Genomic DNA, 27297 nt, shown 5'->3' with positions numbered 1-27297 from the left:
GTACTCTTTCTTTTACGTATTATTATTATAGGAACAAATGATTATTTTCTAAAGGCTATAGTTAGAATATTTCATTGAGATGAGACGGCAAATATTGAAATAAAAATATTCATGTAGGTCGTAAAAAAGTTCAAAATAATCACATAAATTCAGTGTAAAGAAGTCGTTGTCGTTAACACGATACCATACCGCTGTTTTTAAAATACATACAATTATTTCCTTTTCGTGGATCTTCCACCGCATACAATAAAGCCTCGTCGTATACGTTGTAGTTAAAAACTTAAAAAATACTTAAAATTAAATAGGCTACAATCACTAGTTAATACATATTTGTACGAATGGTTTTCGCTCTAGGTCAACAAAGCAATATTGAGGAAATCTAATTTATTCCTCTATTTATAATTCCTAAAGCGTATTTTAAATTTATCCGATAGTAAACACTATAGATTTACATACCGACATTTAACTACGAGTGTAAAATAAAGTTTAACGTTCTCAAATCGTTGCTAATTCTGTGAAATTTGAATACTCGTCAAAGGACTCCAACACGCATGACACTGCACTGTAACAAAATTTGAATTGCTCCTACATAAACATCAAGTAGAAATCATTAGAAATATCCAAACACAGACAAAAAATGACATATAAATTACGTAAACATAATCAAATCTAATATAAAATATAATATATATAACCCAAATATAATTAATGGCAAAGAGGTCCAATGAAATAATGTAAAATCAAAACAAACCAAAACTTTGTATATGAAATTCACTTTCACTTGTGGAAGTCACATTTCACAAATGAAATATTTCATTTGATGAATAAAAACGATCATTACATGAACAGACTGTCTTAATAGAGTGTTTTCATCAATCACCATGTTGGGGAAAATCGCACATAGTGAAAAGAAATTATGCAAATTTCATGCTCTCTGAGCATTGGCACTTTGATGCACTCCCCCAAAATGACTGCATTGACGTCACATGCAAACACTCTATTGAAATTTACGTGTACTATTGTAAAGAAGGTCCACATACGTACCGCTGTCTCAACAAACTGTGGGCGTCTACTTCGGATCAATTTTATGCACTGAAACACATCGACGACTTGGACGATTTTAACTCGATCCACAAGGTTAGAGATGGTGATATAAGTGCCTGATCTACCTGCTCCATCACTAATTGAAAAGAAATTAATTTTTCTAAAATGAAGGAATGTTCTACTGAAGGTCTGCTTGTAGCTAAAAAATCGCTGACAAATTAATCACACTCAAAGTGCTCAAAAACATTTCAAGAAATACATAGCATAGCATTATGTGGTATAAAACTCTGGTATGGATCTGGCACTTCAAAATTTACTTTTCTGACATTGGTCGTTTAACAGTCTTTAGAAATCATTTAAAGTTTTAAATGAGCTGCAGCGCTAGGGACAAACAACGAGAACAAACAGAATTTTTCGCACAAAATTTAGCATGTGAGGTGAAATAACCATTAAAATCAGTTAGACTTCCACTTTACTTTTAACCATTTAATTAAATCACTTGGTCTGTTGTAAAACACGCATTGTGAGCATAGTTCACGAATTTCATTAGAGAGAGTCTTTGAATAAAAAATATCTGGTGCAATACCTGCAGACAACGACAACAGGTCCTTTAACCTCCACGGCTCTTTGGGCTTCTTCCACTTCTGAAAGGACATTCAACAAACTGCGAACATCTTTAGGTACGCCATGATTTGGCCACGACAAATACTGAATTACATGAACCATATGACCTTCTTTGATGTCCTACAGAATAAGTTTTTGCGCTTAGTTGTAAACCTATTTCATTGTTGCTCGACAGGACGTGTGTGAAGTCTACAAATCCATTATAGCAGGGAAAAGAAACACCTTCAGTCGTATACAAAATTAATTATTAAAAACACACAACATTTAAAAAGCTCTCTTCATCACATTTTAAACTATAGCCAAAAGCTTTGTGTAAGAGGACTTTTGTAGTTTGTAAACGGTTACACGATGATCAAAAAACCCAAGGTCGCATTTCATGCGTTCAAAACCACTCGGAGCAAATACAATACAATGGTACGACCAAAAACTTGAAAAATATAACTATGCAAAAAAAACAAATCGCTTTAAGTTTTATTTAAGTTTTGACAAAATTTTTTACTGCAACAAATGAAATCGTTCACTTGACACCAAGTCGCCAAAGACGTTGATAGTAAAATTTATTCCAACTATTAAAATTTATTGTATTTATTATACTTCTTTTTACCAAGCCCAGTTGCAAAATAAATTAAGCTTACTAAAGTTTGCAACGCTTATTTTGGTTTGGTGCCATGGTGATAATACAAATTTAAAGTTTTGTGTTAAAGGACAGAACTTCGTGAATGCATTCCTTATTGTTCATATAGCATTAGTCGCAACTGATCTTAGTTTTTAGTACGAGCGACAAAAGACAACTACAAAATATTTTCATTGTAGATTCTCATCGTATGATACAATAAAATCATCAAAATAGCTTATTTCATAGTTATGATAAAGAACAAGTGTCCTTCACAATCATTAATATACTAACCATCGATGGTGAGGCTATAAGCTTTCTCACAACAATGTCTTCTTTCTTTACGACTGAATCGAACAGAACAGAACATGTTCCATAAGGTCGACTTGTTGCTCTCTTCGTGGGCCAAAACATTGGATATTCCTAATAAGTTCAAAGGTGGATAACTATAAAGCCTTTCATTGGTGTACAAATAGTTGAACACAAATGTACATTAGAGTACAATACGTTGAAAGAATGATAGATAGGAATAGGGTATGATATAAAAAGTACTGAAATAACAACATGCTCCGAAAGCCATAAGGTCATGTGTCAATTTTGATATATTTTTTATTGCTTCCTCGGGTTTAATAGAGAATTAAGAATTCCAAATCAGCGTCCACCAAACATTAATTTGAATATATAAACTATCTTTTTGACAACCTCAATGACAGAAATAAATATACTATTTGACACATCACTTTCCTTCCCTCATCTCATTAACGCTAACACTCGAATTATTCCCTTTTAAAAAACACACGAATTTCAATATCTTCTTTTCCTTGAAGCATTATCCACAAAGTACAGATAACCTCCGCTAAATATTGGACAAGGGGAGTCTAAATAACTCGAGTTCTTCTCATGATGTCTATAGCAATTTCTGTAAATAGTAAGATGCAACATTTTACTACGTGATCTCTTATACTATGCCCCTCCTTCTATAGCGTGATTAAGTAAATTTTTCATTCCGAGTGAAAATTTTTAGGATAAAATTTTTTCATTGCGACTTTAAAATGAAGTCAAAATATCAAAGCAAATTGTTGTTTTGTTTTGTTCTAAAAAGGTCACGTCTCGAGTTTACATGTATGTTTCATCTAAAATTTCAATTTTATCGATGCGTTTTCATAGAATGTGTTTAAATGAAACAAAAAACAGTAAACATTGTATTCATACAAGTGAAGCGTTAAATGCAAGACAATGAAGAATGAGTACAGGTTGCTATACTTGATCCCTCTCCCACAAGTTAAACAGACTTAGTAAGCGTGACTTCCCCACTGATCAATCCTGCTTATCCGAGGGTCAGGGAATTGTTCCTTTATTCATGAAAACGTCACACACACCTTGTTATCTTCAGTTAGCTGATTCAGCAAAACGATGGTCGTACATTTATATTGAGTGACCATTCTCCAAAAGTCGTTGATTGTTGCCTTCAAAGGCATATGTGTTGCAATGAAGTAATTCTTGCCAAGATAGCCCTAAAAAAGTCATCGACAAAGTTTTTAAGCCATATTTTATGTTCATTTTCACAAATTAGGGAACAAAATTGGGGTTTTGTATAATGGCAACTGTTATCGTGTTTTAAAGGCCATAATACTTTCGTTGCTAATGAAAACAATTACTTTTAAAAATGTTTGAACAGCTACTTACATCAACAAAACATGCGTTTATGTAATCAGAAGTTTCTAAGTGTTCAACACGCCGAAGAGTAGGACGATTAGTTTCAGCTAAAAAAGAAACAAAGTTTAAAAAAAACACTGCTCTTAATATTAACTACATTAAACAGGCGCGCGTATTTTACTTTGTCTAAATGTCAATAAATAGCCCGATATATTTTTGCATATGCGTAACATACTTGGATAGATTGCAGGATAACGATTTTTCTTGCTATTCTCTTCCGAAAGTGCTGCTTCACAAAGCTCTTCAGGAAGTCCATGTGTAACTGATTGTAGACGCTGGAAATGAAACATTGGATTATTTTGTCATCAAGAGTAATATGATGTTAAATGTTGAGCCTATGTATAGTTTGGTGTAAGGTCTTCACCACGAATGATGTGGTGTCGAATCTTGAGCACTCATGTATACAGCAATAAATTGGCTTCATTATGATTTGACGTGAAAAAAAATTCCTTGAGCTCGTACAAATGGTTTAAAGTTGAAACTATAGTCCTTAGATACCACACGTCTGTCTTTACGAGAAAAGATTTGGTATTAAAACTGGAGTCTTTAAATACATAAGAAAAGCATTAGCATAAAAAATGATAAGTAAAAAAATAGAACAAACCTCAAATTTTTCTTCAAATCCAGTTTTCCCTCCCCTATTCTTCTGAGAGAGCTGCGCAATCTCGACCTTGATTTGAACAGCATCAATTTCATTCGCTCCACATTGGATGTGATCGATAATGGTGTCATGAATGAACATGTATTGATCCTTGATTGTCAAGCAAATAATAAATGTATAAGATTTGTCGCAATCCTGGAATCATCGTTTTGGAAAAAAATTGATCTGATGTGCTTTCAAAATTGCTTTAAAGGTTTGAGTCAGTTTACCCACAAAACAATTAAACTAAATATACTCGATCAATGCTGTTTGTCCTGATTTTCCATAAAGACCTACCGCTGTCTGCACCATGTTTATGCGGCGCGATCTCATCTCTTCCACAAAGCCAAATACGTCAATGTTTGTTTCATATTCATCATCAAGATCATCGAGGATTTTATCTATGGCAATAAATACTCCAGTACGACCAACACCAGCACTGAACAAGAAAGCAAAATCAGGATGAGTAAACACACAATTCTGTTTTCACTCATACATTTAAGGCGTTATTGCAAAACATTTTGTTGGAAAATGCTCAAATTGGAAGCAAATGATTTTGTTTAAGAATTTACTCGTTCGTCAATGACGATCATGACTAAAATCTTTATGAAATTTGGAAAGTGAGTAGGTCTCTGCCACCATCAAGAAGGAAGAAAATTAAGAATGACAAACTGTTCCTAACAAATCAATCTCTACAACATTGATCAATATTTTATGAAAATTTTTATACAATATGTAACAGTTGGATTCACCCTATTATGATAGACCAACTAACCTACAATGAACGACGACTGGACTGGATCTTGTTTTGTGCGATAGCTTAAAATGGTTCCTGAATGTCAAGAGTTGTGTTGGATAACGAGGTACTCCATAGTCTGGCCATGATTTGTAGTGAAACTGCTCGACTTCGTGATGTTCGCCGTTCTATAAAAGTAAATGATACTGCTCATCCTTTTCTGTTGAGATTAACTTTAGGTTGTCAAGTTTGGATTGATGAAGTAACTTTGAAAACAAAAAAGCATGAAGACAATGTATGCTCAAACTAAAAATGTTTTGCACTACAAAAAATGTGAATGCATTTTAACACTCCAGGAGCCGGACCTCATGAAAAGTTTGTGCATATCTCGTTTGTTGATTGTTGCCGTGGGTCAACAACGGCCTCTTGAGGATTAAGGTTAAGGTAAACGTTTGATGAAAAATCTATTTTCGAAGACCTTGATTCTTCACTGACGTCTTCAAAACGCCGTTGAATTTCTTTATTAAAATCTTTAATCTTTCACTGAGTTCCAATAAGCTTTTTAGAATACCTATAATGATATATGCCCCTGCATCCTCCGATCTCTTCAGTGCAGTCCTGAGACAGACTGTTTATGTTGATGTTACTACTGGTGATGATGGACGTTGCAACATCGTTTTCTTAGCAGTATTCATCTTCAGTGTCAAATGAGGAGACAAAGTCAGGTGCAGTTGCAACGACTGATGGCGTTAGTAAAAACGACAACTGCTAAGCATGTCCGAAATTTGAGGCAACACTAACAACAACAATTCTTTCAAGAACTGCCCTAACCTGAACGATCAACATCTACAGACACGAAACTTTAATCGGTGCACTTTTTTTCGTTCGTTAATTAAACGCAGTCATTAATGACCAGAAAAATGATTACATGACTAGGTCTGTTCATAACTATATGATACTCATCTGGTCATAACAACATTCTTCTGACGAAACTGATCGAATCTGTTCTGCATTACATCTTCGTCAAAGAAACATAAATATACGGGCATCAACAGAAATAGAGACTGGAAATGACAAAATTACCTTTTCAACAACCATCATGCGCGTGACGTAGTCAGCAAAGTTTTGTCTCAGTGACGGTCACTTGAATTTCACCATATACATTAGATTCATCTGGCCAATATTTTTCACATTTCACCTGTCGGAAGAAATAAAAATAGATCGAAATCCTCCGTAAAATGATCAACAACCACTTTCCCACCTTTCCCATTTCTTTTAAGGTTGTCAACATAACAATAGTTGGACACTTTTGCTCGAAAATCATCCTCCAGAAATCGTTGACTGTTTTGGGTTTGGGTCCTGCAAGATGAAGAAGGAAAATTGTTTTTTGCAGGCTACAATAAACAAAAAATAAGTAAGCAATATAACTGTTGACTACAAGTGAAATATCGCAGGTGAGCCACAAACAAGTACACTTAAGGACACGTGAAGTGTTCGCTAGCAACAGGCTGTTGGGATTTGCAACAATCCAGATACCTTGCGTCGCAATGTAGTAATTCGCACGTTTTCCCTGCAAAATTAAAGAAAGATGTAAGTTAAAAAAAGAGCAAATCTTCATTATTAACGATTGAATTGAAAGCAAATAACTGTCTTCAAAGGCACTTACGTCAATGAATGAAGCATTGATATAATCCGTTTTTTCGTCACCAGAGAGTATCACGCGAGAATGGTTATCTTTAAAAAACAAAATCACGTTTTTAACCAGACATTTCACGTTTTTTGCGTCCACAAGACAGCCATTCTTCATTACGTACGAAGACATTTCAAGCTAGGTTTGTAAACATTATGATGTTTAGTGCTGAATGAATTTGTAATTTGTCAATGTTTTTGTCATTACTACGTATCAAGGGGGAAAATATTTACATGTGATTGCGTTTCCATATCGATTTTTGGAAGAATTCATAGGACTTTTGGCAATATCCCAGTTGCTCTTCTGACCATTCGGTAAATCCTGGGTTAAATTGAGTAATTGTGGTCAACTCATTACTTAATTTGATTGAAACGCGAGTCCTCTATACACTCTAGTTGAGTCTCTTAGATTTACCTGAAGTATTCTCATGATTGTTTAAAGATAAAGACACACTCTAATCTGGCTTATGTTAAAAATTATTTTTTGGTTGTCAATAGAAGGTGACTCGTAAAACACAATACCTCGAATTCCAGCTTTAATTCATGCATGTTTTTTCGTCTCAGCTTCTTTACGTGTGCAGTAAAATTTGCAATAGGAATTGGAAAATGTTTGCGAATCGCAATGGCTAAAAAAAGAGAAACACAGTTAAGTCTGTAAGAAACAGAACATTTGTGTAAAATTAGACTTTTTTAAGGAATAATTTAGGATTCATTTCTTAAGAAAGTTATTTTCTGCAACTTCTTTCTTGTTAAATGAACACAGTGATAGTTATAAGTAACAGACTAAAAGATAAAGGAAAACAAGAAGGCCTTTGACAAATGTTCATAAGTAACAGATACCAATATAAAGACAGATGTTTTCTACTAGCAGAATAACAATAACTCATAACTTCAAGTAATTTTATACATATTTGAAGAACAGCTAACAAATCTATCTGCGAGTGTTCACTAAAACGTTTAATTGTACACTTGAAACATTGTTTTAAAAAACCAATTGTTTTGTGGATATTTATATCCTTAGTAAGATAATAGCTAAAAGATTGGGATTGCTTCACAATAAAATAATATGAAGCTCAAAGGTAATTATGAAGATAACTTAGCAAATTTTAGCTTCTCACAATAGAAATAAGCAACAAATATTATCACTCGTTTTTTGTGCATAGGAATGAGACCGTTCTCTTTTACAAGAACAATTTAGAAATATATTGAACTTACAAGTCTAAATAAGTAAATGTATCAAATGCTTTAGTAGTATGCCCAATAGTAATCTTAATTTGATATCATAAATAAAATAATTTGAAACCCAATTCAACTCCAATTTCTAAACTATTCGGAATGTGGCCCGTTACATAAAGTGCAATTATTAGCTATTGAAAAGTAAGACTGATCGTCCTTGACAATCTAAGAAACAAGAGCAAATTTGTGAAACATCAAGATGTTGCAAACCACTTACATTCATTGTTTGCGTATGGTTCTTCGTCGTCAGTAATTAGGTTGCTAAGATCCTTGTTGTTATTCACCGGTGGTTCAACATTATTCACAACGTCATCATCAAGCATTTCATTTCTAACGGACATTTCCTGCACGTTATCTCTTTTATCTTCTGACGACAGAAATTTGTTAGATTCCTTTTTACCATCACGTTTTCTACAAAAAATGTGTGTTACACAACAGCGCAAAAAGCTAGCATATAAAGAGCACAGTGAAGCTAGATTTGCTTGTGAATTTCATATTGGCTATTAGAAAGTGCACAAAGTTAATTTAAATGATGTAATAAAACCTGGTTTGAAAAAGGAAAGCACAAAAAAATCCAATTTTCAAAACTCTCACACATTAACTTGCACGTGCAGTTGAAATTTTGAAAGCTTGTGCAAGCAACACAATGCATAATTTGACTCATCTTATTTGAAATGTTTTTCTAATTACTATTTTCCGTGCGCAGAACCTTACTGAAGAGCATGTAACAACAGTTTTACACCTATTAAAAAAATTTTCGTTTTTAAAGTTTTAGGTCTTAAAGATCGTTTTAATGAAACACTTCAATTCAAAAGCCGTCCATGTTTTTACAACATTCCCTAGATTTGTAAGTGATTGAAATAAATATAGTTATGTGTGTTTTGACTTTTGACTCAGATCAGCTTTTTGAATATGGAAGGCTTCAATTTTATAGCGGTGGAGTTTTCCTCGAGGTGTTCTTCATGTTTATTGGTTTGATTGAACAAGACAAGATAAAAAAAAAACAAATAAGTTAATGTAACAGAAGGACAACACGGGGGATGATTACTATAGTATCGATTAAATTATTCAAATAAATATATAGCCATTTTTGATTAAAACCCCTACAATGACGGAGCCACCATTCACCACCCCACAAGAAAAGAGTTTTATGTCATTTTATTCGATGTTAAAAAGGCGTTTAATTCAATTCTAGTAGCAGAACGAAACGTTAGAATAACAAATTGCAATTGCGTAAATGATATCTCAAAATAATGTGTAACATAAAGACGTAGTATAATTTAAACCATTTCTACCTTCTTAAAAGAACCATCACGATCACAAAAATTATTATCAAAACAAAAGCGACGGCAACAGCTGCACCAATAATAACTGAAGAATTGTTCTTGTCATCTTTTCTAACGTCTATAACATAAGGAATTGATCTTTGCACTCAAAAGAGTGTAGACTGCCACGCGAAAATTTCTAGCTAATTTTCTTTTTCGAATAATAATCCAGTGCTTATACATCACAGGGCTAGTAGCTAAAGTCAACCTATTTAGCTAAGACCCCATGTCCTTTAAACATGCAATTTCATGATATAGAGCTTGACTTGTGTATTGCTGCCTTTCATAAACAGCAATTTCCTTTTTGCATTAATTTCAAATTGACAAATCTTTACTTGGATAAAGCAGCACATAAATGATAGCATTGTCATCAAAAGCCAGGGTCAAATGATTTCATTTCCTTGAATGAAACTAAACTTAAAACGATTCTTGCTTATTAGATCGAGACTCGAAATAATATGTGAAATATAACTTTAAGATGGCACACGTTATACAACAAGAAACGCAAACGTCGTATGGTTAAAGTATAGTATTTTCTTCAGTCTAAATTACAACACCAACCAAACGATAAAACAAGCCTCGACCTACTTGCAGTTCATGATAGACTTGGGAATTGCTCTAAAGCAACCTGCTTTCGTTTGGAGATTGACCTGGAATTTACTGTGAAGCAACCTACCTATGGTTGGAGATGGATTTGAGATTTGTTCTGAAGTTGTTCTTCCCACAGCACTCCAATCAGTTGAATAGGAAGCACCCTAAAACAAGTTACATAAAACTTGAAGAAAAAATAAACATAATACTCGTCATGAATATTTATATAATTATGTAAATAATCAATACACCAATACAATCAATAAGAACGTGATGAATTTCAGTAATTACCTTATCATTAATCACAACATGTTGGAAAATTCGATAACTAGAAATTAGCGTTTAAGCGTCGTTTTCGTGGAAACACTTGTATTTGAGCCATTACAAATAAACCATCATCTCTGGGTTTCAGTACTGCAGCGATATAAGGTTTAAAAGAGTGTTGCCGAATACCTTACAAAGTTTTCCATTTTCAATTCAGAAGTCGATGGGAGACGTTGTCCGTCATCTTCCATAGCAACGACAAAGAAATACCTGAAGAGACAAACAATAACATTGTTTTCAAAAAATATATTAATACATACTAAAAAAAACTGTATGGTTTATATAAGAATAACTAAAAACCATAAACATGGTCTCGATGAACGAAATGCCTAATCAGTTTTATATATTCGTCCATTGACGGAAATTGTCTTTAAATTCTCCCGTATGTGATAAAAACGTTTCACCATCTACAAACCATACGTGACAAAGACCTCTTCAACTTTCGACAACTTCTACGTGAAAAAGAACCCTTAAAATTCCCATAACTAAGTTGTGATAATAAACTCTTCAATTTTCACAATTTATATGATCTAAACACTTCGATCTCCAGATTTTATAATTGATAAAGAACTTATTTATGATGAAGTTCTTCAGTTTTTGGGACTTACGAGATCATTTAAAAAATATTGTAGACAAGGCAAGATCTGTTCAAAACGTTGTAGATGTAGCTAACATGCACTTGCATATCGATAAAATACTTCTTATTTATGTTATCTGTAGCAAAACGTACAACGAAAACCTTACAAACAACAACTTACTTAAATTTTCTTGAAGGAATCTTCAAAGAAAACGTCAATGTTTTTCCTGTCGAGTTCATTGGCACATTAGAACGCCCTGAAACTATAATTTTTATATTATTTGATATGTCTTTGAATACGACTAATTGTAAATGAACAAAGCGAAAGAATTTTATCAAAACAACTAACTTACGTACATGTATTTGTTTTCGCCATTTGTTTTTCACTGTAGCTTCCACGACCAACTCTAGTACTGGCCAAAACGCGGATATCGTACATTGTCGCTGCTTTCAAGTCATTTATCCTGAAACTTTGGTCTTCAGTAGAAAAGTTTCCAGAACATGGAAATCCCCACTTTGTTTTATACAAATGGTGTAATTGACAATCTTCCCGTTTCTTTTGTTTTCAGCTGGTGATTCACGTGATTAACAACGATGTATCGCCTATGACGTAGATTGTGACGTTCAAAGGAGGACCATCAGGTACTAGAAAAATATATATAGCACCAAGTTTCACAGTTGATCATGTAGACGAATTATGGAAGAATATGATGTTTTCGACATTTTGCTGTCTAAGTGGAGAAGAATATGGAGTATATAATCACATGTGCTTGTGTTCGTTTGCTTCGGCTATAGATCCTATTTTGAGGGTATGAGTAAGAAAACGAGGCGATCTCATTGCTTTGCTGTAACTCATGGTATGTGGTACATCCATTAATCCTGATTTGACAAATTATTTGGCAACGAAAAAAAATATTAAAAACTAGAAAAATGTTATACTATTAAAATAAAAGTACACAGCAGTTACACGCTGCAAAAAATTCACTATGCCCTTGTCACTTGTGTTAAGTGTACCCTTATTATACAACACAAAATCATCATTATGAAAGCAAGGTCTTACCATCCTCGTTTGTTTGGAAAGATAAAATTGCTGGTTCTCCAAAGCCTTCAGAGTTTCCAGCGGCTACATCTACCATGTAAATTGTGTTAGGAATAAGATGGCGGAACATGTAAGGCTTAGCAACGTTAGATGGCTCAGTTTTGTTTGAAATGACCTTCATTTTTTTCTTTAGAACCAGCCTGAAGTTTGTCAGAGGATTTTTAACACCAGTACCAGGTGTCACAGCAACGTTTTTGGGTGCCATCCAGGATACTTTAGCATTTCTTGACGTGGTGGAAGTGACTCTGAGATGGGTCGGTTGGCCTGGAAGCAATTCTACGACAAAGAGAAATGCTCAAGTCAGACTACTTAATGAACGTTCAAGTATAAGTAATGTGTGAAAAGGCACATAAGTCGGTCATGCATTGAAAAACATGTTTTTCCTCTTGTTTGCACCGAAAACAGCCTTTGTTGGATTTTTTTGCTAAGCACTACGGTTATTCTACTTCAAAGCAAACAATAGCTTAATATTCATAAGAAAGAGAACTACATATTTAGTTAGTTTGGTATAAATATAAACGAATTTTGTTTGTTTATGGAAGGCAACCGTTATCAGAAGTTGTTTCTGTGAAGTTATTCCAGCCATCATACATATATACACGATTAGTTATTGTAACTGTTTATCATAGCAAATCTCTAAAATAAATGAAAAAGACAATGATCAAAATGCACTCCAAGGCATTAATACATGTTACTGTATTCTTAAACAATTACATAATTCAGCCCCATAGCAATCAAATACAGTGGGGTTTTCATAAGTGAACAAATGTAAAATAAACCATTTACTTTTTTATTTATACATCCGAAGAGATATTTTTTGATTTTCTGCAATATGATTAACTGCAACAGCGGTTAGCTTTCTATGACATCTTAAGCGTGGTCTGAATGTGATGGTTTTTTCAATTTATTTTTTCTCAAAGTGCAATATAAATCGATTAAAAGCCGTGCTAATTGCTCAAGAGGAAAGCAAAATGTCTTCAGAAAGTATTTTTCATAGCCAGAGCAAAGATTGCTATCCGTACGAAGTGAAATTTGTAGGAAAGAATTCAATTTTAGTACAAACATCAAGCCACATCGGCCATTTTAGAACTCTTCATTACAAAAGTGAAAAATACCTCGTGAAAAAATTTATTTATGTACGGATCTCTGAGTTCTTAAATAACATTTTTTCATAAATACGACATACAAAAACAAAACTGTCAAAAAAATACGAAAGGTTATTAGAGCTTTCGAAGACGATAGTCGTAAAAAATGTTCGATTAAAGCATGACGAAACTTATGTCATCCATTTCCACCCCCTCATTAACAAATTTAAATTCATAAAAAATCTGTACCTTAACACAGTGGCGTGCGGTGACCGAATTTAATAGGCAAGCGCTGGGGGTGAGGTTCGCGGCATGCCGCGAAGCTATCTAGGGGTTCTGGGGGCATGCTCCCCCAGAAAATTTTTGGATTTTGAAGGCTACTGGAGCGCATTTCCCGCGATTTCTGGGAGTACTTTGTCGAAAAAATGTATCTGTCATGACTGAAACAGTATTGAAAAAATCTAAAAAATTCAAAAACTTTTATAGAGTATATATCACAATTACGGTTTAAAAGTATTACATGTGGTATTGTGATATAAAGTCGTTTTAAGTAAATGGCTACGCGTGCATTTCTATTGTAGTGAAGAAGTAACAGAACGAAATAGTCCAAAATCCTACAACAGATTTACTTAAATGTAAATTCCATCCGTCTTTCCTTTGCGCAAAACTCCTTTATAACGTCCTCATAGAATCGTGGCTTCCCTGCAAACTTACCAACATCTCCTTCTCGATTGAAATTGTAGCCAATGCAGAAAGTCGCTCTTGCCCTTGTGTACTGCGAAGATACGTTTTGATACGCTTGAGAGCCGAAAATGATCTTTCTGCAGAGGAGGACGTACTTGGCATAGTAAGAATGAGCTGACACAATCGGTACACCTCTGGAAAACAGGCTTTCAAGTCAAGTTCGATTATTTTTGATATCATATCAAAAACAGGTTTCGATTTGAGCTCGGCAGATGCGTATACAACGATTAGTTCACTTTTAGTGCTTGAAGATTTAAGAATGTTCCATATGAATCTTGCAACGATTGCAGCTCTCGTTCGGGAAAATTCCGGCTGTACAATTCGTGCTTTGAATGATCCAACAAAGAAACGAATGCTCTGCTGTTAAGACTTTCGAATCTAGAGTCAATCTGCACGACAATGGTATCGACTACACAGAAAAACATTTGACGGAAGGACGCCTTTACATCCTCTTCACTTTGCCCGCGTTTCAGTGCTACTTTGACGATACTTGACGTAAAATTCCAATAATCTACGAATTTTGTTCGTTGTTCTTGAATCTTATCTTTCGTCTCGCGAACTTTCGTGACACAGAAGACAATATCGAACTGCTTACTCTGAATGATATTATACAAAACATCCGTAAGACCAAATATTTCTGAAAATATTTTAAGGCAGAACACAAACTGGAAATCTGCAAGAACTTGTCGGTAGCCCCTCGCTTCGTTTAACGTCGTACCGTCAAACTCGTCATCATTTTCGATGATGTATTCGAAAACTTCGAGCAGCTTTGCTCTTGTCTCCAGTACAGCATGGATTAACCTGCTCTGATAGTGCCATCGAACAGCTGTTCCAGTGGGAATGCGTCTGCCGACAACTGTGTCCAACAGGTATGTTCTCTTGGACGAGGCGTGAAAAAAGGATGAAAGACCAGTGACGGTTTTAAAAAATATACGACACTCTTTAGTTGACGAGACAGCTTGAACAAGGACCAAATTTAATGCGTGTCCGCAACAGTGGATAAAAAAGAGCATGTGGATAGTCTTCTCTTACTCGTGTTTGCAAACCGGACATTTCTCCTGACATCACACTCGCACCGTCATACGTTCGGGCAATCAGTTTCTCGCCGCATCCGTACTCGTTCAGGGTTTTAACGACTTCTTGTTTCAGTCTAGCCGCAGTTCTATCCTCACTTACATCGGTAAATCCAAGAAAGCGCTCCACAGCTTTACCACTGGGTTGACATAGCGAACTATAGTTGTTAGCTGCGATAAGGTCTTAACGTCGGAGGTTTCATCCAGGGAAATAGCGACAAATGGGCTCCTCATCACTTCATCTTTTATTGCTTTCAACATAACGTCCTTGACAGCAACAATCAAATCGTTCTGGATACGATTAGAAAGTCCAGAAAACACGGTTGCTGTATGAAGATGCTGTTCAAGCGTGGGGTCATATGCACTTAGCAGTTTTATCAATTCGACGTAATTGCCCCTGTTGGCAGACTCTTCCAGCTCCACCCGACCTCTGAAAGAAAGCTCCTGTTTGCCAAGAAAGCAAACAACATCAATGAAACGGCGAAGTACTTCTCTATTCTTGTGCACCATCAAGTTGTGAGCTGAGATGTGTTGACGGGCCTGTTCGTTTAGCTGCATGTCGATGCGTGTACCCCCAAAACTGGCATTCATTAGGCAACTGGACAAGTCTGTCTTCGTTTTCTCGTGTCTGTTGACGGCATTACACAGGTTGGCCAAATCATCGTATCCCTTCTTGCACCAGACTGTCTTGTCTGTTGAGTTGAACAAAAGACACGGCCAGCAAAATAACTTATTCAATTTTGAGGAGCCAGCCAGCCATTTGTACTTGTCGTAATTTGACGTCTGAAAACTTCGAATAAAGACTTTACCACTTCGCTTGGATGTTGTATGTAGTCCTTGCAACTCAGGAGTGGGACGGCCACCTTCGACGATCTCTCGTTTCTCGGAAAAAGGTCTCAATCCAAATGAGCGGGATAACAGTGATTCCACAATGCATTCAGTCATGTTGTACAGGTGTCGTGAAAATACCGAATTGTAGAAGTAGAACATAAAGGATGAAAATTCCTATGCTATATATTTTATAGGAACATCAATCTTATTTATACCTTACATCAGTTACATGATATCTTGTAGTGACGTACATAACGTGCGTACATTACTCATCTAGATTCATGTATTAGCAATAGAGGAAATAGCCAATCCTACACTTACTCAAACGCGCTACTTAAACTTACGCACTTAACTTTATAATTACGTAAAACTACTCAAATTTCAAGTACATTATCCGCTGTGTAATAACTGCACCTTGTTTATCAAAATATATAAAAAGCCTGTAAATAAATTCTAACATATAGAATACTCACGACTGTTGTAAATAACTTCTATGCTACTGAATAAAATAATCACAAAATTTAATAGCGTTCTAGTACATTGAAATCACGTTCAGAGCTCATACGCAAGACTTATATAACGCTAAAGTATAACATGCTACAGATAATATCTTCTACATACATAAATTAGAAATCTACTACTACTTTAAATTAGAAATCAGAACATTACCTTTCGCTCTCAGTGATCTTTTAATAAACGATAACATTAACGGCGTGAATAATTCGGATGTCCAATGTGTTGAATATAGGAATATTATTCGTGCGCTGATATATGTTTAAAATTGCGAGCGTACAAGACTGTTGACCAATTGCTATCAAGCGGCGCCCTTAGAAGCGCCGCTTGCCTTTTCTCGATATTCCTCGAATAAGAAGCCTCCAAATCTAGACTAACGCATGCGCAAATGTTCAAATTGAGCTCCGAAGGCAAGCGCGCTTGCCTTGGTTAATAAATAATTAATTTAATCCACTTAATTTAATACACTTGACTCATCTTACAAGTGTAGCAAAGTGAAACCGAAAACCACGACAGTAAATCGCGTATAAATAGCAAGCATTTCAACTGTAAAGACAATTTAGACAAAAGATTACATTGACATTGTTTAGAACAGAAAAATTTAAACTGATTTTGCTCAGAGATTGATCCAAAAAATTTTTGTTCGGTAAAATGCTTAGGCAAGCGGCGCTTGCCTACGCTTGCATGACCGCACGCCACTGCCTTAACATAATAAATCCCGTCATTGCGTTTTACGTCTTTTATATTATATTTCTATGTTGTACATTTCCCGCTCCACATTTTATTCGTATATTTATTTGATTTGAAGAAGACTTATGTACGTAGTAGAACACGTTTGAATTAAATTATGAAAGAAAGTAGTTTATTAATCAAACTGCCAACTAAAAATGTCTGGGTATGATTAGTTTATTGAAAATCATTGAATTGTGTTTTATCCGAAAAATCAATGTTTTGGAACATTTAGCAGTAAACGAGTTGTATTGTGTTTAGTTACGGTAGCAATTGTGTGATTCAGTGATTAGTCACTGAAATGTGTTCATTAACCAAACTAGTAGATAATCATGGAAGCTGAAAAAACGTAAACATAACAAACGAAACAAAACTTTAGATCTGAAAACAGGCTTAAAAACATTAACTTAAAGTTTCGTCATACTTCAAAAAATAAACTTGTGACTCGTGTTCATTTAAATCGTATTAAAAGCATGTAAATTTTTCAAGAAGAAAGCATGTATTCAGAAGGTAGTTTTCATAGCAAGAGCAAAGATTGCTATCCGGACGAAGTGAAATTTGTAGGAAAGAATTCAATTTTAATACCAACATCAAGCATCGGCAATTTTAGAACGCTAATTTCTTCGTTAAAAAAGTGAAAAATACCTCATGAAAAAAATTATTTGTGTACGGATCTCCGAGTCCTTAAATAACATATTTTTTTTGATAAATACGACATGCAGAAAAAAATCTTTCAAAAAAATATGAATAGCTATTAGAGCTTTCGAAGACGATAGTCGAAAGAAAAAGTTCGATTAAAGCATGACGAAACTTATGCTATCTACCCTCTACCTCCTAATTAAAGAATTTAAAATTCATAAAAAATCTGTACCTTACATAACATAAATCTCGTCATTGCGTTTTACGTCTTTTGTATCATAGTTCTATGTTGTACATTTCCCGCTTTAAATTTTATTTGTATATTTATTTGATTTGAAGATGGCTCTTGTACGTAGTTAAACACGTTTGTATTAAATTACGAAAGGTTGTCGTTTATTCCAACTGCCAACTAAAAATGTCTGGGTATGATTAGTTTATTGAAAATCACTGAATTGTGTTTTATCCGAAAAATCAATGTTTTAAAACATTTAGCAGTAAACGAGTTGTATTGTGTTTAGTTACTGTAGCAAACTGTGCGATTCAGTGATTAGTCACTGAAATGTGTTCAGTAACCGAACTAGTATGTAGATAATCTTGGAAGCTGCAAAAACGTAAACATAACAAACGAAACAAAACTTTAGATCTGAAAACAGGCTTAAAAACATTAACTTAAAGTTTCGTCATACTGCAAAAAATAAACTTGTGACTCGTGTTCATTTGTTTCGTAATGATTCACAAAAACAACATAATTCCCAGACTCATATTTACCTCCACCACAAACTTCTGTTCGTAAGCATGGTCGACCATGGTAATTCACCGGAATAAGCCGTAAAGCTTTCGTTCTAATACCCCCTGTGATGCTTGATATAGCAGCGTCATTGTAAGCGTTTTTGTTGCCTTCGAAAAGCTACGTTAAGAAAAACCAAATAAATTCAGGTCGCAAAGATATTTTAAATTTGGGTCATAACGTGTGACAATTTTGCTTTTTCAAAGACAGTTTTACACACAATACCTGTAAATTCGTGCGAAAAACTGATTTCCAATTTTTTAAATCAGATGTAGTGTTCACGTAATAGCTAGCTACCCAACTTGGGCTTATATTGTCTCCAAAGATCGCGATTGTGTTTATGGCATAAAGTTTTTCAAAGTTCAGTTGTAGATAATGATTGCCATCATCAGCAGGAGCACACCAAGAACTGCCACTTGATATTCTTGCATTAGCAGCACTATGACCTTCTGTTAAAGCCGAGGCAGTAAATGAGGAGTCTGGAAAACTATGCGTGTTATTTAATAAAGGCCTGTCACAAATATGACCTAAAGAGAAATGAACACACAGTACTGAAAAGCACTCACAATTATAGCATAATGATAATCGAGGTAAGCAGCAGTGGTTTACCCGGCTGGATAAGTAAGCTAAACCTATAGACCTGGATTTTCAAAAGGCTAAGACATAATTAGTGTACAGATTTTGCTATTCCGGAAAAGCTTAATTAATGTGCTTAATTTAGACCATTTTAGCTATTGAAAACCATACGAGCAATTTGATAATGAGAAAAATGGTGTTCGTACTGTTTAAATGCGCGATGCTAAGAGTCCATGAAGTAATGGGTTTTCCCAATTACCTAGACAGTGTTGATAATTTTTTAAATTTCACTTCAACATTTTCCTCATTGTTTACAAAATGGGTTACAAACACAAGCCAGGAAATGCAAAAGCAAAGGAGTGTCAGGAAAGCGAGCATCATTGAAAAACTGAACTCATTGGGAGGAATAGATATGACTTTAAGGTTCACGACTTAGTCTTAGCCTACTCGCCTCGTAACTAGTAACCCGACAGTGATTAGAGCAAGTCATGATGATGGAGATGAGTTATTTTTAAAGATAAAGGTAACATGTTTTTATTGAAAATTATTTAGCGCCACAGTTTTTTTTAACATCATACATACATGTCCTAAAATATCTCTAGATGTTGAAAAGAATGAATGAGTATGCTTACATGTTACGTACGAGTATTGAGAACAATCATTATTTTGAGTGATAGCACATTGAGATAAATTGAACACTTGCGCATCACATTTGACATTTCCAGGTATAAAAGAAGACGATAACGACCTTGAGCCTTCCAAAGATGCTGCGGTAGGATATCCGAAGTGCTCACAAACAAGTGTCTTTTCTTTACGTAAAAGACCATTGTTGCAGATGGTGAAGTTTCTATACTTGGTAAAAACATCCACGAGACCTTCGTTGGGTAGATTCGACTGAGACAGACTTACATCATGAACTACGCAAATCAAAACTATCATTTTCATATAAATTGAACATGGCGTATTTCTCGAAGGGAAATCCGTGGAGCTTTTTTAAACATAAGTTTACAAATCCTGCTGACGAATGAATTATGTACATGAAGTTTAAGTTTCGGGATAACGCAGCAGTCGACAATAGCCTATATGAACTAAGAGTCTGAGAACACTAAACCATAATTTTTTTACGAATATGTAGGGACTTGAGCGGCCATGGAGGAATATTAAGATTTTTGGTGTACAATGTTTTATAGAATTACATTTAAATAAGGTAAGCCTCGTTTTGATTTTACTTTTTATGTCAACAATGAGCGCATGTAGTGTTAAACTCTACTTTTGTGTTGCAAACTCTGATAATAAAGAAGTGTATCCAAATGATCAGGTGTGTTATGCTTCTTCACAAAAATATACCGTTGTATGTATATGTGCACAAAATTCAGTGGTATGAATTCTTAAAAATATGTAATAGTAGATGAAAAAGTAAATGTCTTTGTTTGCCAAACACAGATTAGTACAAATACTTTCAAAAATCAAAGACACTGTGAGAAAAGATGTTTGCATTAAAAAATGTAAAATACCCAGATATAGTTAAACTTAGCTCAAGTTTAAATGTCAAATCATATGAAGACAGTATAAATTGGATTATACACAAATAATAAAATTCAATAAACAAATTACTTTTCACGAAAAAACCTGACAAAAATGAAAAAATGTTTCAAAATTTTCTAAATTGATGGTATACGCAGTGTAAGAATGTTTACCAAACGACGAAAAATTCAGGTCAAAACTTGTCCCGAAGCACTTTAATAATAAGCAATATATAATCTGCCTATATAATACTTACAATTACAAATCTCTCTGTGTGGCATACTTGTGTCGTTACATTGATATTCAAAGTAAAGATATTTCTCCAAACCAGGACAAATATTCGAAGGAAAATGATTATCATCAACAGTTATATTACATTCCCTTTCACCATCACAATAATTTTTAAGGTCACATGTCACATCAACACTACAACTAAAATTATAACTCGAGCCACAAGAGCTTCCTTTACTCAATCCACGATATTCAGCCTTTTTTACTACCATATATTGATTATTAGAACAACTAGCGTTCGCTATCTTTTGTCCCGCACATACCACTGAACCTATAATAAACAACAAAAAAAAATAAAATCGGTAGGCGCTTAACTGTAAAATCCTGTAAAAGCAAATTTGAATCTGATGAAGATAAAGTTTCTGATGACAGGGACCTTGCATGTAGATGCCAACACAATATAACTAAGGATTTGTGGTGGATTTTAATAAGATTTTAATTTTATGCATTCATTAGATTAAAAAAATTTTCTTACCAAAATGAAATCGCTGATCTTCTTCATCATTACATTTGGCTATTCCCATGTAGACATGACGTTTAATATATCCAGGAGGTACTACACATTTATTAAAGTCGGAAGTAAATATTCCACCTAGAAAAATTTGGGTTAAGGCGTTTGCTTCATTGCATGCAGCAGCAATGTCACCTTTGTTTTCGTATATCACAAACAAATCTTTTTTGTTTTTTTCTCCTACAAAGCAACCTTCTGTATTTGGTGTTAATATGGAGCCAGATTGATGAAATTTAAACTGAGTTGTTGAGTCAAAACAGTTCTTAGTAAGGTTCAGATAGTAACCAATACCATAAAAATTCCTAAAAAGCGTCATCCCCGTATCATTTGTACACTGATTGAACATGTTTGATAAAAAATCCATTTGTCTCTGTAAAAATGACATTGATAAATAATAAAAATAGTTCGCAAAATAATATTTGACAAAATCTGGAAAAAAAACAAAACTTCATCAAAATTAATTTAGGATACTGAACACTATCAACACGACAGGGAAGCCTAAATGCCAAAAGTCCCGTTTCTTTTGTGTATTTTTGATTAACAGGAAGTTCATCCGCAGCAGTATAAATAATTAAGTATTCTCTGATTTTTATGTCAGTCATAGGAAGTGAGCCAATGTTATACAAAAACAAAAACAAAGTATGAAATTCAAAAGAAACTGTGTTTTGAACTCTTTAGTTGCAAGCATTCCACATATTTCTGTTTTTGGAGATAGAAAATTTCCACTCTCTAGCATACGAGCAGTTTAGAGCGTTTTTGCACCATATAACATGTTTCGCAACTTGTGTTGCTACACTGTGCAATACTACTTGTATTTTGCAATAGTAAACATTTTGCTGTAGAGTTAATTAAATTCCTAGATCCTAGCCGGATAGCGAGTTCCTACTGACCAATGAAGAAAACATTGCACAAAATCATGCAAGGACGTTATACAGTACAACACATTAAAAATACGTTGCAGCGCTGTGGCAATTGTTGCAATAAGTAGAAACAGATTCCAGTTCATGCAACACTTCTTGCATCACAATTATTGCCTGACTTTATTATTACGAGGGAATCCACACTTTGCAACCTCGCGTGCGAATTTGTATCGCAATATATAAACAGAGATAACAAGTTGCGAGAGAAGTTGTACAAGCGCCTTTACTTGGCAATTTGCTGAAGTAACTCTTAGTTTTTTTCTTTTTTACATGGAATGATGCAGCTAGCTAGTTGGTAAGCTTGATAACATACCATTTTATGTGTTCTAAGGAGCAGTTTGAAAACTGTGCATTATTGCGCATATTGGGCATGAAATTCACATCATTGTAAGAAATTTAGGTTTCTCGGAATTGTATTGTTAACTATGTCACACAAGAGTGATAATCAAATGATTGGTTTATTTCCTGAAGTGCTGTTTTCAATAACAAAAATAATGATGCTAGTTTTTAGCATCATTTCAAATCGATGGATATTTCTATATCTACGCAATTTTCTCGGCAACTTCATTTTCCCGTTTTAAATTTGCCACTCATTAAAAAAACTGAAGCAACTTCGTCAGTCATTACGACATCCTTGACGAGATTTCATAAACTTAACGGTTCAAATTCACGCGAATGTTGGAGATTTAGTTGCTTATAGTTATAAAAACAGTTTCAAATTATTACCAAATTGTTTTTAAGCCAAATAAGACAAATATAAATGCAATGACTGCCAGTGCAATGACTGCCAGTAAAATGTTTAGGCAGTTTCCACAAGTTTTGAAAGAGTAGTGTGTAATTCTGTAGACAAGTATCACCGATGAATTCACAACAACTACCACAAAATGTAACTACACTTATATGTTTAGATTAGATTGAGGTTGGAACGTTCAATTTCATGTTCAGAACACAGAAGCGAAAACGAAAGTACGTATAACCTTCGACTGAAATGTTTTCCTTGTTTAATACGGTCAGTTCAATAATGTTTGACATATAACCAAAATTGATCCTAACGTTTGATAATAAAACAATTACGGCATATCATGCAAAAACAATTATGACCCCTTGCCCCAAATTGTCGATCTGTCCATGCCCATGATTAAAAACTAGAAAAATAATGTTATACGTTTGATTACTGCTACCATCTAAATTTTATCCCCCAAAATTCTATAGTGTATAATACTGTTGGTAACATTCGAAGAAGACAAAAAAATGTTTTTATGGCAAACATGTTTTGAGTTTGTATGACTATAAAAAGGGATTGAATACACTAAACAATACAAAGAAATAATCCAGCCATGCAGAATAAGTTATGTATCTTACGACCCCCGCAATTATGACACAAAAACTGACTCATCCATTAATATACAATTGACATACTGTGTATTTATGCAATTTTACGTCAGTCGTTAGTCGTGTGCTTTTGAAGACTGATCCTAAATGCTTGCACATCTTGCATAACTTTTTATAGCATACGCATATGGCGTTCCATTTCCGCCGAAATTCATGCCTCAATTTTCAGCATTATAGTTTGCATTCGTGGCATTAAAGTTTGCATTTGCGACATTAAAGTTTGCATTCGCGGCATTATAGTTTTATCCTGTTTTAAGAAATGCAAAGGTACAAACACTGTTTGCCGGAAAATTTTGACTGCGGAAGATAAGGTATCAATTATGTTTATTTGAATGGTTTTGAGCATATATACTCGAGTCTTGAAGTCTCAAATTAAAATAAAATCACTGTCCATATCATACTTCCGCAAATCTTCTCTCAGTTACATTGCAGGCCCATTATTGCCTCCGTATTATGCTTATCAACTTCATATTAATAAAAAATGGAGGGAGGACAACAGAGAGTAAATGTATCTACACAAGATTTGGCTAAAATGTTAGAAATAGTCCAGAACAAGCTAACAAGATTGGACACAATATCTAACCCAGATAAAATTTATTGTTTACTTTCAAGAATAGATATGATCAAACCAGAGTTATCAGTCTGTGTCTCGATAGGTTGTTTTTGGATTGTAAAACACGGCTTATAAATGCCTAAATGAGGTAACTGCGTTTGCATATTCACCATGTGAAACACAAAGTCGTTGCGACCTTCAATCAATGTTAACAAAGAACACGTTAGCTTTCTTCTTGAGCAAAATTTTAAAGTGGCCGAAATTTAGCGGAATCACAAGAGTCGGAAAACAGACGCTGGAAATGAGAATGAAATCACTTGTTGGGAAGAAGATAACTGCAAGATAGTGAGGGGAAGATCTTATTGTACGTTTTCATTTATTTAGTATTCTTCCCAATTTTATTTAAATTGGGAATAAGCTATTCTGTCACTAATGGGGAAGGAGTTGAAGCAGATGCCACGAGCCTTTCAATATTTTCAAATAACTAGCATCTCTGCAAGTAAAGCAAAGTGATTTAATTTACCTTTCCAGCGTCTGTTTTCCGACTCTTGTGATTCCGCTAAATTTCGGCCACTGTAAAATTTTGCTCAAGAAGAAAGCTAACGTGTTCTTTGTTAACATTGATTGAAGGTCGCAACGACTTCGTGTTTCACATGGTGAATATGCAAACGCAGTTACCTCATTTAGGCATTTATAAGCCGTGTTTTGCAATTCCAAAAACAACCTATCGAGACACAGACTGATAAATCTGGTTTTGATCATATCTATTCTTGAAAGTAAACAATAAATTTCATCTGGGTTAGATATTGTGTCCAATCTTGTTAGCTTGTTCTGGACTATTTCTAACAGTTCAGCCAAATCCTGTGTAGATGCATTCACTCTCGGTTTTCCTCCCTTCATTTTTATTTAATATGAAGTTGATAAGCATAATACGGAGGTAATAATGAGCCTGCAACGTAATTGAGAGTAGATTAGCGGAATTATGATCTGGGCAGTGATTTTATTTCATTTTGAGACTTCAAGACTCGAGTATATATGCTCAATACCATTCAAATAAACATAATTGATACCTTAACTTCCGCAGTCAAAATTTTCCGGACAACAGTGTTTGTACCTTTGCATTCATTAAGGAGGACAAAACTGACCTTTCGCTAGCCTTTATCTTTCTATTAGAAGTTAATGGTTTGATTGATACGCTTGATTTTGTATTGGCATACATTATTTAAATGTTTTACGCCAAATTATAAACACTTTCATTCGATTTTTTGAAGCAGTTTGTTAGTTGGTGGCAGAGGCATAACTAGAACGTTAATTGAGAGGGGAGAGGGGGGTGCATATTCATATATTCCGTTGTACCCTACTGATTTCTTTTAAAAGTAAGTTAAATTTCAAAAGAAATCATTAGGGCACAACTGAATATATGAATATGCACCCCCCCCAATTAACGTTCTATTTACGCCTCTGGTTGGTGCAAATAAATATTTGGTCCTTTGACATTCACTGTTATCCGCACGTGCTTTATCTGACCACCGTTCATCCGTATCCGTGTTTCCACGTATCTCCTTGAAAATAATTTTGTTGGAAATTGTACCCTTGCACAAACCGCCAATATTCAACTTTAATGAATTTTGAACATTGATGTAAACTATTATCGCAAATGTAAACTTTAATGTTGCGAATGCAAAATTTAATGTCGCGAATGCAAACTTTAATGTTGCGAATGCAAACTTTAATGTTGCAAATGAAAACTTTAATGTCGCGAATGCAAACTTTAATGTTGCAAATGCAAACTTTAATGTTGCAAATGCAAACTTTAATGATGCGAATGCAAACTTTGATGTTGCAAATGCAAACTTTAATGTTGCAAAGGCAAACTTTAATGTTGCGAATGCTAACAATAATGTTACGAATGCAAACTATAATGTCGCAAAAGCAAACTACAATGTCGCGAAAGGAAACTATAATGTCGCGAATGCGAACTATAATGTCGCAAATTGAACCTATAATGTCGCGAAAGCAAACTATATTGTCGCGAATGCAAACTTCAATGTCGCAAATTCGAACTATATTGCTAAAAATCGAGGCATGAAATTTGGCGGGAAATTGAACGCTATATACGCACACACTTTAAACGAAACATTATTCTAAAAGTCAAAAACTAAAGTGATGGTTGGAGACTTATAATCAAATATAAATTTTACCATGCCCACTTAAGTCCCAAATATATATTGGTCGTAATCACAAACATGTTGCTGGGAGGAATGAAGATTTCAATATTGGCAAAAGTCTGAGAGCTCTTTTCTTCCGCATACGTCACAATTAAATGGATTGATAATTTTACCAAAGCAAATTATACTAATTTGGCATTCAAAGAAAAACGCATAGAGATTTTTTATGGTCGACTTAACAGTCATCTTCAGTCATCTTCAGTGCAAATGAATAATTCGAAGATGAAAAAGACAAAAAAAAGATTTCGATGACTTAAATTATGTCGAAGCACTTCCTCACAACTAAATATCACGCCGTCTAACCTCAAATACTTCGATCTTGTGTAGTCGAGATCATATTACAAATAGATTAACTGGGATAAGGCTGTTTGTAAATTTCAATAATCAATTATAATTATACGACTGACACATGCTCTTATAACTGATACTTTAACATTGCAAATTGTGTGTCGACCGGGTAAACATAAAACATCCAACGTTCAAAGGACATACCTTTTATAGAAAGGACAAAGATAATTGCGAACATTAACAGATAACAAAACTGACTGATATCTGACATCATCCACTCGCTAAAAAACCTAGGATTCGAATTCAAATTTGAGTTATCGACGATCGTAATCTGGCCATAACTAAACAGGACGTTTGTCAACTGAACACGGAAGTTTCAATTTTAATATACTTTGACAC

General features: G+C 34.4%; 2 protein-coding genes and 1 long non-coding RNA gene across 3 annotated transcripts; all 3 read right to left on the bottom strand.

Moving 5' to 3' along the window:
• Window position 1: 1 nt before the first annotated feature.
• Window positions 2–11610, bottom strand: LOC124450469 (receptor-type tyrosine-protein phosphatase S-like). Its single transcript, XM_047001165.1, is given in 23 exon segments — window positions 2–585; window positions 1045–1180; window positions 1631–1788; window positions 2576–2704; window positions 3661–3795; window positions 3968–4044; window positions 4173–4272; window positions 4602–4748; window positions 4935–5076; window positions 5413–5561; window positions 6457–6495; window positions 6497–6571; window positions 6635–6732; window positions 6910–6943; window positions 7040–7107; window positions 7297–7384; window positions 7585–7688; window positions 8516–8709; window positions 9594–9702; window positions 10300–10378; window positions 10668–10748; window positions 11297–11378; window positions 11473–11610. Coding segments are annotated over 19 exon segments (1980 nt in total). The 5' UTR covers window positions 9611–9702; window positions 10300–10378; window positions 10668–10748; window positions 11297–11378; window positions 11473–11610; the 3' UTR covers window positions 2–495.
• Window positions 10300–27297, bottom strand: LOC124452165. The gene is made up of 10 exons (XM_047002751.1): window positions 27103–27297; window positions 21482–21887; window positions 20972–21277; window positions 19824–20108; window positions 18841–19142; window positions 18597–18735; window positions 12176–12490; window positions 11697–11760; window positions 10668–10748; window positions 10300–10378 (listed from the first exon to the last, which is right to left on the bottom strand). The coding sequence occupies exons 2-10, from the start codon at window positions 21879–21881 to the stop codon at window positions 10300–10302; spliced, it is 1971 nt and encodes a 656-aa protein (XP_046858707.1). The 5' UTR covers window positions 21882–21887; window positions 27103–27297.
• LOC124450482 lies at window positions 12492–15042 on the bottom strand. The gene is made up of 2 exons (XR_006949998.1): window positions 14014–15042; window positions 12492–12850 (listed from the first exon to the last, which is right to left on the bottom strand). It is a non-coding gene; the product is annotated as an uncharacterized LOC124450482 (long non-coding RNA).

This window comes from Xenia sp. Carnegie-2017, unplaced genomic scaffold (genome assembly GCF_021976095.1).
Source record: "Xenia sp. Carnegie-2017 unplaced genomic scaffold, XeniaSp_v1 HiC_scaffold_24, whole genome shotgun sequence".
Classification (NCBI taxonomy): Eukaryota; Metazoa; Cnidaria; class Anthozoa; order Malacalcyonacea; family Xeniidae; genus Xenia; species Xenia sp. Carnegie-2017.
This window is presented reverse-complemented; position numbering and strand designations above follow the sequence as displayed.

What these genes read in the sequence shown, in the direction of transcription:
- LOC124452165 (XM_047002751.1), bottom strand. Translation starts at nt 21,881, where the DNA reads ATGGATTTTTTATCAAACATGTTCAATCAGTGTACAAATGATACGGGG. An exon ending in AACAGAAGTTTGTGGTGGAG is followed by an intron (nt 12,491 to 18,596) that starts GTAAATATGAGT and finishes TCTTTGTCGTAG; the next exon opens with AATTGCTTCCAGGCCAACCG. An exon ending in GATACATCGTTGTTAATCAC is followed by an intron (nt 10,749 to 11,696) that starts GTGAATCACCAG and finishes TTGTCTCTTCAG; the next exon opens with GTATTTCTTTGTCGTTGCTA.